Raw genomic sequence first — 14353 nt, 5'->3', positions numbered from 1 at the left:
CTTGAGGAGCCCCAGAAGTTGGACAGAAAAGCAGAAAACAGCAACATGAAAAAAAAAAGTCTTGACGGTGGTGAGGTTCGGAAAATGGACGCTCACTTCTCCTGGGCGCACAATGCCAAGAAGGTGCTAGGGATGCACAATTTCCCCTAGCGCCTCCTTTTTAACACAGCAGCTTATTTGCATACTGCATCACGTACCTGGGAGAGGTGGATGGGTGCACCTTAGGTCAGCGGTCACTCAATCATGAGTGCCTGTTTTTTGCATGCCCATATTGCATCAACCTGTTTGTGGGGAAACTTCAGGTCACTCTTGCTCTTTAACTCTCAACCCCGGGAGCATCGGGATCTACATTAGCATCCTGATGCTCTCAGGGAAAGTTAGCTACAGCTTCAGAGTTATAACTAACTTTCATGAAAATAATGCAACTTGCGATTTTTCAGCCAAGCTGCATTGGTTTATTAACATGAAATTGCCTAGTAATGAACTGCTTTGTATGCCTTTGTAAAGAAACTCATTACCATAATAGTATTATTGGTGGGAAAATATTATGCAGTAATTAAAATACCACATATTATTGCTACTGCATTTACTGCATGGTAAATGCCTAATACAACTAGGTGTCTAGTTCTGAAAATCAGTGCTAAACTCTTAACTTTAATTCCTTAACCTAACTCTGGCCCTGTAACCATCCACATTTTAGGAGCCTAGTGAAACTGACTCTTAATTTAGGTATTCAGCCCTATTAAATTTTCAGAAGGGCCAATCTAGGAGCCTAACTCCCAAATTTAAGTGTCTAAGTGCTTTGAAAATTGACTCCATTATATTTGTCCCTGGCCATAAATATGCAAGGGTGTGAGGAAGTGCTTAATGAGTATCAGTGATAGGTAGCTATCCTTGTGTGACGGGGCTATGCTAGTCACTATCATTATCCCTATGGGATATTTCTATCTAGGGGGCAGTAGGAGGGGTTTTGATAATTTTTTATTCCTCCCATTGCTACAACCCCACCTTTTGGGGATGTATATAGTCTTATGGAGCTTGCCAGTGCTTCAGTGGGAAAGAGATAGAGGAAGAGTGAGGAGCTGAAACCTTTCCCAGGATTTCAATAGAGAGAGGACTGAAGATCAGAGATTTCACCAGGATCTCAAAGCAAGGTGGTTGGAGAGCTGGCGATTCCCCCTGGATCTCACAGAAAGCAATTTACGCATTTTTGTAAAGTTTTGAGGAGGAGATTTTTTTTAGAAGACTACTTTTTGTACATTTTGATTGACCAGTGTCTGAGGGAAGGGCATAACCCCAATATTCCAAAGAACTGGAATCAGAGATCTTTTGGCCCATTTGACCAATTGGGTGAAGAGAAGGATGTAGCTTTCTGAGCCAACCACTCAAGAAACTTGTATTTTTGATAGTTGAATTACAGTTGGAGATTTTTGCTTGTTGGAACCACCTTTTGGATATTTTTGTGCTTGGGGATTTTTCCAGACCAGTTCATGCCTGAATTGGAACTACACTTCAGTTATCCTGCTCTCACTGTTGAGGATATTTTCAATCAGGATGAAAGTGCAAGAGCCAGAAGGGAAGTGAGCAGTTTCTCCCACCAAGAAACTATTTGATTTTATTGATCATTTGAGGTATTTTGATTCTTATTTTTGTCATCTTGACTTGGATCTTCTTCTTTAAGTTACAGTAAACACTATCTTTTATTTGAACACCAACTACAGACTCCAGTGTCTTCACTGAGTTTTACCCAAGTGTGGACTTGGGCCGGCGCGTGCAAGTTGCTTCTGCTTCAACGGAGCAGTAAACAATAAAACAAAAAAAAAAAAGAAAGATAGGCGAAAGGGTTTAGGGGGTGGGGAGGAAAGAGGGAGGGAGAATGGGTAGGGGGGAAGTGAAGTTCCCTCCCAGTCCGCTCCTTAATTAGAATGGACTGGGAGGGAACTCGGGGATACCCGAATTTGTCGCTGCGCGTAATCTTACAAAATTGGGCCCCCTTGCGTGCACTGCCTGCACATGTGCACGCGGATTATAAAATCTGGCATTCATGTGTGCGCAGCCATGGGATTTTATAACATGCGGGTGCCGGCGCGCGCATGTTATAAAATTGGCACATCCACGTGTGCGCGCACACCTTTTAAAATCTACCCCTTTATTCACATTTAAACAGACACCTTGCTGAGAATCATCGCCTACTTTTGCAGTATTCAGCTTACACACAAGGTTGTAGACTGTCTTCCTCTGGACAGTGTGCTTTCACTCCCTTTTGGCGTGGACAGGATTGTTTAACAGGAGCTGCCTCTCCTGAACCCAGCTGGGCTTACTCTCTTATTCTGCCCCAGCTGGTCCCACCCACAGAGCTCTCTCCCTCTTTGGGGGTTAAGGTAGACCAGGCATCTAGCCTGGTCCTGCCCATACAACAAGGGGAAAACAGGGTCACTCTGGATCCTGCCATTGTGGCTTCTGATTAGGAAATTGGATATAATTTGTAACTTGCATGTCTTAGTGGCAACATCTAGAGAAAGTGGCTTGTCCCAACCTGCTAACCACAGCCACAGTGTTTTGAAAAGACCCAGAGGCAAGAAAATGTAATAAGCTAAGTAACTTGAAAAGATCAGTTATTAGAAGATGTGCACATAAAACACTTTTGGTTTGTTATTTCATTTCTTCATTTACCTCAATTTGTTTTATTGGAAGGGGTGGTAGTGCACATATATGCCATTTTGTGCACAGAAACTAATGAAACAATGAACATGCCTGTTAGGTATGACATGATAGCTCTCTGTCAGAGGATCTATGTTATCTTTTACATTCCTGTAGAAGATCATAATGACCTTTGAGCTCAAGCGGTACCTGCAAATGACTTCTTCCCTGGAAGGCCCAATCATGTGGTCCTGGGTTTAAACATCTAGGAATGCAAGAACCTTCATTCTCTTTTCTGCTCCTCTCCTTTATGTCCTTCTCTTCCCCCAACCTCCTGTTGTTCCTTCTCATCTTCTTGATTTCCGGGAAATGTCATACTGTGGCAGCCAGAACTCCTTTATAATTGCCACATACCGCTTTCTGTCAGTTGATCCTTTTTATAGCATGCACAATTAGTGATTAAAGTCAGTTGCATGGTGAGTGATTATATTTTTACCATTGGCATGCATTTGCTAACTAGCAGATAGTTTAGTGGTTAGGGTAGTAGCTGAGAGAGCAGTCATTATCCACTAATTAGCATATCTTTTCCCCTATTAATATGCACATGCCTGCTAAATTTTAGCATGTGCCCAATGCAGCCTTAGCAGCTGCTATTTCATGCATGCTAAACCTTTAGGATTACATTTTCAAATGCTTAGGCACCTTTTCATGGGGGCGAGTTTCAAAGCGATTTCTGCATGTAAAACACTGTTTTATGCACAGAAGTGGCCTTTTATAACAGGGATGGCCAACTCTCGTTCTCGACAGCCACAAATAAGCCAGGTTTTTAAGACATCCACAATAAGTATGCATGAGAGAGATTTGCATACAATGGAGGCAGTGCTTGCAAATCTATCTCATGCATATTCATTGTGGGTATCCTGAAAAGCTGGCCTGTTTGTGGCTCTTGAGGACTGGAGTTGGCCACCCCTGCTTTATAAGATTGCCCTTTCGATATGCGGGTATACTTATGCACACATATCTTGTTCGCATATAAGTTTACCCAAACTTAGTGGAGTCCTTCCTTGGACAGAGTTTGGATGTATGCATTTACATTATACAATTTGGCAGTATGCATGTAACTTTTCAGGAAACATCTGTGAACTCCAAATAGCAGCTGTAACTTATAAGAGGTACATTTGGTGGGATCATTTTCAAAGTGGAACTTGTGAACGTTTTGGAAGACTTTCCTAGGTGGGCTGTTTGAAAATTACTCTCTCTTTAGGTAAAAATAACATTAACTCTAAGTCAGCAATATCTGGGTAAGTGGATTTTTAGTTGCTAGAAAGTTCGCAAGTACTTTCATAATGTGCATACTTTTAATTGCCTAGAAAAGAGTAATTTCAAGAATTTTTAGGAATGTTTGGAAACTACACATGTGCAATTTCTTGAGGCTGTGGCCTTGTTTGCTTTGCTTACCAACAACTCCAGTGCGGGAGTGAGTGTAGAAAGGATGTGGGGTGGTATTGAGGGAAGGGTGAGTAGGGAGTGTGTATGGCTGAGGGCACTTTAACCCTCACACTCTCCACTTTGTCTGTCTCCTCACCCCTATGGATGTGGTAAAGGTGGGATGTGTGTGTATGTGTGCACTTTCTACCCCTCTTCCTTCCACTCTTCACTTTGTAGCTGCCTCCCTTCCCCCTCCCCATGTGTATGTGTGTGTGGTCTAAAAGTGATTTGTGGGAGTGGGATGCATGTAAGGGTGGGGCACATTTCCCCCCTTCCATACTCCCCAATTCATATTCTCCATTTTGCTCCCCCTTTCACTCCTGTGTATGTGGGGAGGGGGATAGAGGTGTTGGTGTTACTGGGGTGTGTGTATGATGTGTTAGGGTTGTGGGAAGGTGATGGTGTGTATGGCGATGAATGGGGGTGTGATATTCTTTTTCCCCTTACATTCTCAGCTTTGTAGCCCTGTCTTCTCCTCCTCCTCTCCCCAGTATATGTAGGAAGAGGAGGGAAGGGGTTTAGATGGAGTCTCTGGGGAGAAGAGAGGTGAGTGTCGGGGATGGGTGTATATGGCTAGGGGAATTATTTCCTCAATTCCGATTTGCCGTCTTTTCTTCACCCCTGTGGGGTATAGGAAGATGTGTGTGCATGTGTGTACTTTGGGCACTTCTCCCCCTCCCCATTATACTCTCCACTTTGTAGCCTTCTCCTCCTCCCCACCTTTGTGTGATGGGGGAAGGGTTTAGTGGGGTGTGGGGCAATCTTTCCCCCTCACTCCTGTGTGTGGGGGTGGGGGTTAAGGTTGGGGTGTAGTTTGTGTGTGAGGAGATTATGTGTATCGGATGGGTATGAGTAGGGTCACACTCTCACCCTCTCTTCACCTGTGTGTGTATTGGGGGAGAGGAGATGGTATGTATGAGGGATGTTGTGGGGCATAGGTGGTGGTATGGAGGGGTGTGAGAGTGTGTGTGTGTGTGTGTGTGTGCACTCTTTACCCTCCCCCCTCCCTATCACACTCCCCATTTTGATTTCCTCTCCTACTCCTTTTACCCCTTCTCCCCCCCTCCCCGTCTTCCCTCTGGCCCCTCCTTCCCCTCACTCTTCTCCAGTTTGTAGTTCTCTCTTCCCCTTGCCTATGTGTGTAGGGGGTTTAATAATATAGTTGGGGTGTGTTCGGGTATGAGCATTCTTTCCCCCTCTCCTTACCCCTGTGTGTGTGTGTGTGTGTGCATGTGGAGGTGGAATGTGGGGAAGGGATGGTGGGGATAGTGTGAGATGTGTGTGAACGGTGAAGGTGATATGTGTGCACACTTTCCACTTCCATCCATTCTTCTCACCCCCACCCCCCTCATTTAGCGCTCTCCACGCTTCTCTTCCTATCTCACCCCCCCTCATTTAGCGCTCTCCACGCTTCTCTTCCTATCTCACCCATCCCCCCTTCTCTCTTCTCTCTCACTCCCTCTCCCCCTCCTCATCACTCACTCTTCCTATCCCACCTCAGGTTGCTTCCTCTCTCTGGTGGTGCCTGAAAACCCCACCAGCTTTTTTTGCTACTGATCCCATGGCATGCTGATCTTTCACTCTTCTGTCTTCTCCCCTCCCGCTTGCCCTCTCACTCACTCTCCTTCTCCCCTCTTCTCTCCCACTTTGGGCTGCTTCCTCCCACTGATGGGGCCTGGGGAAATGCACAGGTTTTGCCCCTGCCACTGTTCCTTTTTTTTTATCTTACGCTTGTGGGACTGGGAAACCCCGACCAGCCTGTTCGCTCCCATTGCTGCAGCATCTTTTTTATCTTCCACTGGTGAGAACTGGGAAACCCCAACCAGTCTTTCAACTGCTGGCCCTGCCACTCCTTCCTTCTCTCACTACCTGAAGCCTGCAGCATTGGTCACTTCCTCAGCTCTGGGTGAGCATCACTATACGCGTGCATGCACAGACAAGCCACAGTGTTCTCCCGGACCCTCGAATATTTTTATAATCTTGAGAGCAAATTGTAGAGATGTTGCTAATGCCTGTAATTTACACCATTGTTTGAAACTGTTCGTGTGGGGTACATACATTTCTCTGCATTACAAGCTGATATTCAAACATAATGTATCGGGTATTTTGTGTTTGACAATCTCCTGGGTTTGTATGGCTGAAATGTACAAGCATACATGACCAGTTGAGCTCCTTATTGAAAATGTATCCTTTAGGAGACAATAATCAAACTGTCTACATTTCTGTAAACCTTGTGGGTAGTTTTTACCTGTTGGGTTTTGCCAGAATAATCAAATCCAAATTACACAGGTGGCTTTGCTTTGATTATTGTCTCAGAGAAAAGTGCCCAAACAAATTTGGGCCTGCTATTTGTGGGGGTACTTTTGATTATTCATAACCACTCTTGCAAGTGCCTTCTGCAACCAAACCACACCCCACTTTCGGGTTTTATGACCATGCAAAATGCTTACTTTGGGAGAAAGCAAAATTAACCTACAATTGCCATCCAAAGATAATATTTTCTATGTACTCAACAATTCATCAGTTTGAGTCTATGAAATACAGTATATTACCTTTTAGAGAAGCACAGTTCTAAGCAATTTTGCTTTTCCAAAGATAAGCATTTTGTATGACTGTGCACTGTTAATAAGACTTTTCAATCTGAATCCATGAAGAGTACTACAGTATTGTTACAGGTAAGAAATTAATTATGCTTTGTATTTAACTATTTATTGGGCAGAATTTCAAAATAAAACAAACTGTTGGAGGTAAGGGGGTTTGTATTTTGAATTACTTTTCTTTTCTGACAAAAGAAAAAGTAGTTTATACTCTGCTCCTTAATAGAGCCCTTTTTAGAACTGCCAGCTTATTCTGTTAACTCTCTGAAATATAACATTGCATTGCTACGTTTTGATTAATTTCTGACCATCGAGCACATTTTTGCATTTGGAGCTTCTACAGCTAACTTGTTTTCACAGGTCATAGAATATGTTACCTCTTATAAGAACATCCTCACTGCCATCAAACAAGAATATGATGAGTTCATAGCTGCACTGAAAAAGGCCCAGAGAGATGCATTTTATCTTCAAGGAAAGCTAAAAACCCTGACATCTGAACCGACTACACTTATGTATTACAGAAAACGAGCAAACCAGCTCACAGACAAGTAAGGCAAGAATGTTATGTCCATAGATCATGGCAAAATTATTTATCATAATATTTATAGCATCATTTGGTATTGGAATGAACACTGCTATTGTGAAAAGGATGTATTTTTATTATTTGCATTTTTTTCTGATATCATTATAGATAGTCTCACAATACTTATTACTTAGCTTCCTAATCAATAGTAATGTGGATATACTGTAGATTTTGTCTGAACAGGATAGCACAGGGATACCTCTGGGCTAAGTAACATCCACAATATATTGTTTCCAAAAGGCAGAGAAAACAATATTATTATTAATCTATTTCAACTGGGAAAACAGAGGCTCAGGGTAATACCTTAACATGCCCAGGGTCACTCAAAGTCAGTGGAATATTGATTTTTATCTCAAGATATCTGATTTGTACTCCAGTGTGTTACCTACTAGACTACACTTTATCCGTATCATTTATAACATTATACTATAGATAAGTGAAACATACTCCACCAATTGTTATGTCTTTTTCTGTGTAAGTGAAGTTACTGTTTAGCCTGGTTTAGTATAAGGAAACTGACTTTAGAAGATCAATATGTCTCCCAATAAATTTTGAACTGTTCATTGACTTTCATTCACACTTCTGCCAAAGATAATAGAGCACCCAGGTCCTCCAGCGCACATCTTTCATGTCCCTTGATGCCCTGCCACTTAGAATTCCTTCTTCTTTGTATTTTGTATAGGAAAACAGGCCTGTTCAGGTCAGCTTAAATGTCAGGGAGGTCAAAGCCAATAGTGATTTCATCAAGCATTTTGAAAGCAGCTCTGCCATGGGTTAGTGCATGTGGTCAAGAAAGAAACCAGGCATCATGAAATGACCATACATCTCCATGCCTCATTAGAAAATAAAGGAATTCTGACATATTGAGGGTTTTTTTTTTAAATTGCCTGCATATTGAAATCTACAAAATATAAATGTAACATGAATGGTCTCATCATATCAATTTCATTTCTTTAACAACAATCAGGGCTAAATTAGCCATGGCTCATGGGTGATGTCATCTGACAGGGACAAATGGATCCTTTTCTCTTAGCTCATAGAGCTTTTCCTATTCTGAGCATGTGCGAGAATTCTCAAGCGGGCGTTACCTCCTGAGCCCCTTAGTCTTTTTTTGCCCAAGCAACAGCATGGTTATGTACCCTTTCTGTTTTTGTCTTAATTAATAGTTTGATATATATTCATTCTTTTAAATTTTTTTCTTTTATTACATTGCCTCGGCATATCTTCAAACACCACTTTTAAGTGCTATATAAAACAAAAATGTTTCACAAGATATCCATTATTAATGGCTTTGAGGACTGTGTAGGAAAATATCCATTACAGATGGATATAACATTTGTTACTGTTGCCTAAGACCAAATCATGACTAGGTAAATTGCTACCATTGTGACCGGATTTCTCAGTGCTCAAAGAAGTTCAGGGCCTGGAAAATGGAAAAGCTGTATAAGTTCTGAAAAGTTACAGTGGTCCTCCTTCCAGAGTGGTGCTTAGTCTTGCTTTCTGGATACTGAGTTGAGTAGGAGCTCCTCAGGAAAGTCTCCTTCCTCACTGAACCAGGCCAAATTCTTGAGGTCAAGCAATCAAAAGAAGGTGTGAGTCTCTGGCCCTTCTCACAAGAAGCACCATTCTTTAGAGCCAGTGACACAATCTGCCTTGAAAAAGCATCGAGTATCAGTGCCATCAATTCAGCTGATGCAGCATTCACTGGTGCATCGAGTCCTGATGCCATTGACGCAGCAGAGCAAAGCACCATCAATCCTTTGAGCACCAGTGCTGTCAAAGCATAGAACACTGGCGTCATCGACACATAAGGCCCAGAAGCTGTTGACGCATTGAGCCTTGATGCCATTGATGCTCCTTCCCTTGACACCTACAGGGTAAATTTAAAACAACTACACATGTACCTATACATGCACATATTGCGCACGAGTGGAGATATACTTGAATTTTAAATCATGCACTTGCAGGCACGATTTAAAAATACAACTACTGGGGCAGATTTTCAAAGCCCTACGTGTTCTGGGCCTATTTTCAAAAGGCCCGGCGGTGCATAAAGTCCTGGGACGCGTGTAAGTCCTGGGGCTTGAAAAAAGGGGTGGGGCGGTCCGGGGGCGGGGCGGGGCCGGAGCCTCCATGCACAGCGGCCATTTGCTGCTGTGCCCGGGATCACGGGCCGGCCATCGGCTGGCACGTGCAACCTACGCCTGCCCGGAGGCAGGAGCAACTTATAAAATAAAGGTTGGGGGGTTTAGGTAGGGCTGGGGGGCGAGTTAGGTAGGGGAAGGGAGGGGAAGTTATGGGGGGGGGCAGAAGGAAAGTTCCCTCCGAGGCCGCTATTAATTAAGTTGACTTAGAAAATAGCCACTGCTATTACTAGCAATGGTAACATGGAATAGAATTAATTTTTGGGTACTTGCCAAGTTCTAATGGCCTGGATTGGCCACTGTTGGAGACAGGATGCTGGGCTTGATGGACCCTTGGTCTGACCCAGTATGGCATGTTCTTATGTTCTTATTTTCTTATGAACGGGGAAAGCCAGCAGGGCTCCCCAAAGGCTCAGCGTGCGCAAGGTGCACAATTGTGCACCCCCTTGCGTGCACCGACCCCGGATTTTATAACATGCGCACGGCTGCACGTGCATGAAATAAAATCGGGCGTACAAATGTATGCCTGCGCGTAGGTATTAAAATCCGGCCCACTGTGCTTAAATATCCGCCTAATTTTAAGAGGTTACTAGTGTAAACCTACTTCTCTTATCTTTCATAGGACTTGACTGGTTTTAATGCGAATATGTAAGCTTATAGAAATCGCTGAATTTCAATCGAATTAAATAGGATTCATTTAATTTGTGGGGCCCCACAAAAAAAGTGAGTTGCTCCCTATCTGTTTTGTTTTTTTATTTCATTTTAACTAATGCACATGCTGAGCTCACAGTGCCTTGGCTCCTCCTGCAGTTTTCTAGTACTTTCTATTATCTTTGAGGCCCACTCAGAAACTGGAAGCCTCTGATGATATTATTCACAGCTATCAACTAACTCCAAATCATTCTCTAAGGGGCGGATTTTCAGAGCCCTGCTCGCGTAAATCCGCCCAAAACCGGGCGGATTTACGCGAGCAGGGCCCTGCGCGCCGGGAAGCCTATTTTACATAGGCCTCCCGGCGCGCGCAGAGCCCCGGGACTCGCGTAAGTCCCGGGGTTCTCGGAGGGGGGTGTGTCGGGGGGCGGGCCCGGTCGTCGCGGCGTTCCGGGGGCGTGTCGGCAGCGTTTTGGGGGTGGGTACGGGGGCGTGGCTACGGCCCGGGGGCGTGGCCGCGCCCTCCGTACCCGCCCCCAGGTCGCGGCCCGGCGCGCAGCAGGCCCGCTGGCGCGCGGGGATTTACGTCTCCCTCCGGGAGGCGTAAATCCCCCGACAAAGGTAAGGGGGGGGGTGTAGACAGGGCCGGGTGGGTGGGTTAGGTAGGGGAAGGGAGGGTAAGGTGAGGGGAGGGCAAAGGAAAGTTCCCTCCGAGGCCGCTCCGATTTCGGAGCGGCCTTGGAGGGAACGGGGGGAGGCAGCGCGGCTCGGCGTGCGCAGGCTATACAAAATCGATAGCCTTGCGCGCGCCGATCCAGGATTTTAGTGGATACGCGCGGCTCCGCGCGTATCTACTAAAATCCAGCGTACTTTTGCTTGAGTCTGATGCGCAAGCAAAAGTAGGCTGATCGCGCTTCTTTTAAAATCTACCCCTTAGAATGCATACTAAAAAAAGAAGAGAAATCAGAGAATGTTTTCCATAAGAGTTTCTGTCTGTCTCACTGTTTCTTCCACAGAAATGAGGAGTGACTTAGTGGTTAGAGCACTGACACACAGTAGGCAAGTCACAGTGTTTCCCATTTCCTCTGGTACCTACTTGGATTGCAGGCTTTTGGAAGAAGAAACTCATCATATCTGAACATTTATGTTCATTACTCAGCACTGTACTCATCCAGTATTACTATAAAATAATATATAATATTAAGAAGAAGAAGAAGAAGAATTTGAAAAGGTGAATGCATGGTAGAGCCTCCAAGTAAAAGAAGAGAAGGCAAAAACAGTAACAAATAGCATGGGATAGAGTATTCGTAGCCACAAAGAAATGAAGGGAAAGGCAAGATAAACTGGATGTCTATGAAATTGCAACAGATTGTACATCAGGCAGAATAATTACAGTCCTTATCTGCTATCCCAATTTATGTTCCTCTGAAACATGGAGTACTTTCAAAATAAAACCAGCTCCTCATTCTACTATTATCTTTCCCTAGGGAGTCCCCTGCTTAGAAGTCCCTCTCCACTATTCCATTCTATTAGCCTATCTCTGAAACATACATCAACTTCACCAGGTTGCGAGCACAAATGTACGCCCGCGCGTAGGTATTAAAATCTGGCCCACTGTGCTTAAATATGCACCTAATTTTAAGAGGATACTAGTGTAAACCTACTTCACTTATCTTTCATAGGACTTGATGGGTTTTAATGCGAATATGTAAGCAGATTTTAAAATGTGCTCACGGAGGGACATTCCAAGTTTTTCCATTTAGTCCACCAGTTTGTCTAGTCAATTTGAGGTCATCCAGACACCTCTGGTTCTTCATCCTGCATGCCCTCCAGTTCATCCAGACCCCTCATTCTATTGTGTGAGCCCAAAAACACAAGATCTGCAGACTTGCATGTCATCAAGAGTGGCAGTAAAGTTATGCGGCTAACAAGCTGCCATGCACTGCAGCCTCTGGAGTGGTTTTAAAATATGGAGTTTCGTACATAACAGTTAGCTCTGTCCTGGAACACTCGAGCCCTGCCCCTTTCTGACCCTTATTTTTTTCACACATATATGCAAGTAAATTGCAGCTTTTAAAATCCATGTTGTTCTTGCATGGCCCACATATGCATGTATGTGGGCATTTTAGCGTGAGCAATGCTTTTACAATTGCCCACCTCCCCCTTGTGCGTTGAAACAAGCTACTGCATCGTCAGTGCACCTAGCCTCAGTGCTTCTGATGCAACTCTTCACTATATCATCAGTCCCTTAGATACATTTGGGAACTTTTTCAGGAGTAGAAGGGGTCATGCTTCACTTACCCCTGCTAATTTCTAGAGCAATGTCTCCATCAAGGTTACTAGAGCAAGGCCTGAACTTGGAGTGCAGCCAGTCAGAGGATGTTCACTAGGATTATGTCCCTCCTCAGTAACCTACTTCAACATTGGGGTCCACCTAGGATTTGAGGAGAACTTGACAGGAATACCCTCCGACTCCCTACCTGAACCTCCAGAACATTCATCTCTACTGGAGGATCTCTTACATCAGATTTCTGGACAAGCTGTGAAAGGCACTTGGACTTAGCATCCATAAGGACAAGAATCCTCACATTGAAATATTTGCTCTTCTCCAGTTCCTCGATACTCTGGAAGAGCTGGTAGATATCCTGATCCATGCTATCCCACAAGTTATAAACAAAAATGTGTGAAAATCTGATTTCCTGCACCGCAGTGGCCAAGAAATTAGACCTCAAGTATAGACTCCAGAAGAATCCAGGTTTTGGAGTAATCCAGCTGCCTCATCAATCAGTTGTAATGGAGTCATCTCTGAAGAGAGCAAGAAAACAATATTTTCAAACACTCCACCAGGCAAAGATCCCAGGCTCCAATAAATTTTTTCTCAAAAGGTGTTCCAGAGCTCCATGCTTAATGCATGTACTTCAGCTCACCAGTTTTACTTGATTGCATTCAAAAATTGAAATCCAACCTCCAGGAGATAGTAGCTCTTTATAACCACAGCTGCTTCTAGATGTGGAAGATTGTATATGCCATCTTATTTGATTGGTTTATGAAGGGGTTGGACCTTGGAAGACCTGGATCCAGTGGTGAGAGAGCGTCAGTGTTTTCCAAAAGTGGATGCATTTGTCTGTGCCATCTCTAAGTGGACGACTGTCTCCATGGAGGGAGGAGCAGTCTTGAAGGATGTGCATGAAAGGAGGATTGAGGCCAGCCTTATGCAAGCATTTGAAGCAGCGGTTATGACATTGCAGATAGCTTCCTGTTGTTTCCTAGTGGCTCACTTTTGTCTGCTTCTCTCTCTGGAGATTGATGATTCTGGAGTGAATTCCAGAGCAGTTATGGACCTCACTGCCACCATTTTAGCAGATGTGGGTTGTGGTAGAGGAGTGTCTTCGGTAATAGCGGCTAGGCATCAGTCATGGTTGCAAAATTGGTTGACTGACGCAACCTCCAAAGCTAATCTTACAAAATTGCCTTTTAAAGGATTACTCTTGTTTGGGAGCGAGTTGGAGAAACTGGCCAGTAAGTGGAGCGAATCCCCAGTTCCTTGATTGCTGGAAGACAAGAAGCAGTTTCAATGCCCCTTTGGGATGAGGGGTCATCTCAGGGGTTCCAAGCAGTTTCATCCCTACAAAGGGCCGAATTTTCAAAGGATTCTGCCTTTTGGCAGGTCTCAGTCCTCAGATAGCCCAAGCGAGGTGCGGGCTCGGGTAGTGGATCCTCCCAAGCCTCACAATGAATGTTTGCCAATCTACCCTCTGGAACAAGAGATAGGGGGATGTCTCTCTCTTTTATCAGAGGTGGGTCGAGATCATATCAGATCAGTGGGTCCTGGAAGTAATACAAGAAGGCTATGCGCTGGAATTTCGCAGTGTTCCTTGGGACATGTTCATAGTGTCTCCTTGCCACTCCCTGCAGAAGAAGCAGGCAGTGGAATCCTCGCTATCAAGGCTCCTCAGTCTGAGGGCTGTGGTTCCAGTACTTACGTCTCAACAAAATATGGGGCGATATTCCATTTATTTCATTGTGCCCAAGAAGGAGGGCTCCTTTCATCCCCTCCTGGATCTGAAAGAAGTCAACCATCATTTGCGGGTGATGTATTTTCACATGGAAACATTGTGCTCAGTGATAATGGCATTGCAGTCAGGGGAATTTCTGACTCCCTGGATCTGTCTGAGACCTACCTCCATATTCCCATCCGATTGGAGCACCAACGTTTTCTGTGTTTTGTGGTGTTGGGGTGCCGTTATCAG

General features: G+C 44.4%; 1 protein-coding gene across 2 annotated transcripts in view; it reads left to right on the top strand.

Annotated features, from left to right (window-relative positions):
- CLHC1 (clathrin heavy chain linker domain containing 1) overlaps positions 1-14353 on the top strand; it is a 183562-nt gene that overhangs the window by 21251 nt on the left and 147958 nt on the right. For both annotated transcript variants that reach the window (XM_029593450.1, XM_029593451.1), the window contains one exon: positions 7086-7273. In XM_029593450.1, the coding sequence (XP_029449310.1) occupies positions 7086-7273 (188 nt within the window). The remainder of the gene's footprint in view (positions 1-7085; positions 7274-14353) is intronic.

This window comes from Rhinatrema bivittatum, chromosome 3 (assembly GCF_901001135.1).
Source record: "Rhinatrema bivittatum chromosome 3, aRhiBiv1.1, whole genome shotgun sequence".
In the NCBI taxonomy this organism is placed as follows: Eukaryota; Metazoa; Chordata; class Amphibia; order Gymnophiona; family Rhinatrematidae; genus Rhinatrema; species Rhinatrema bivittatum.
Note: the sequence above shows the minus strand (reverse complement) of the source record. Positions and strands in the feature narration are given on the sequence as shown.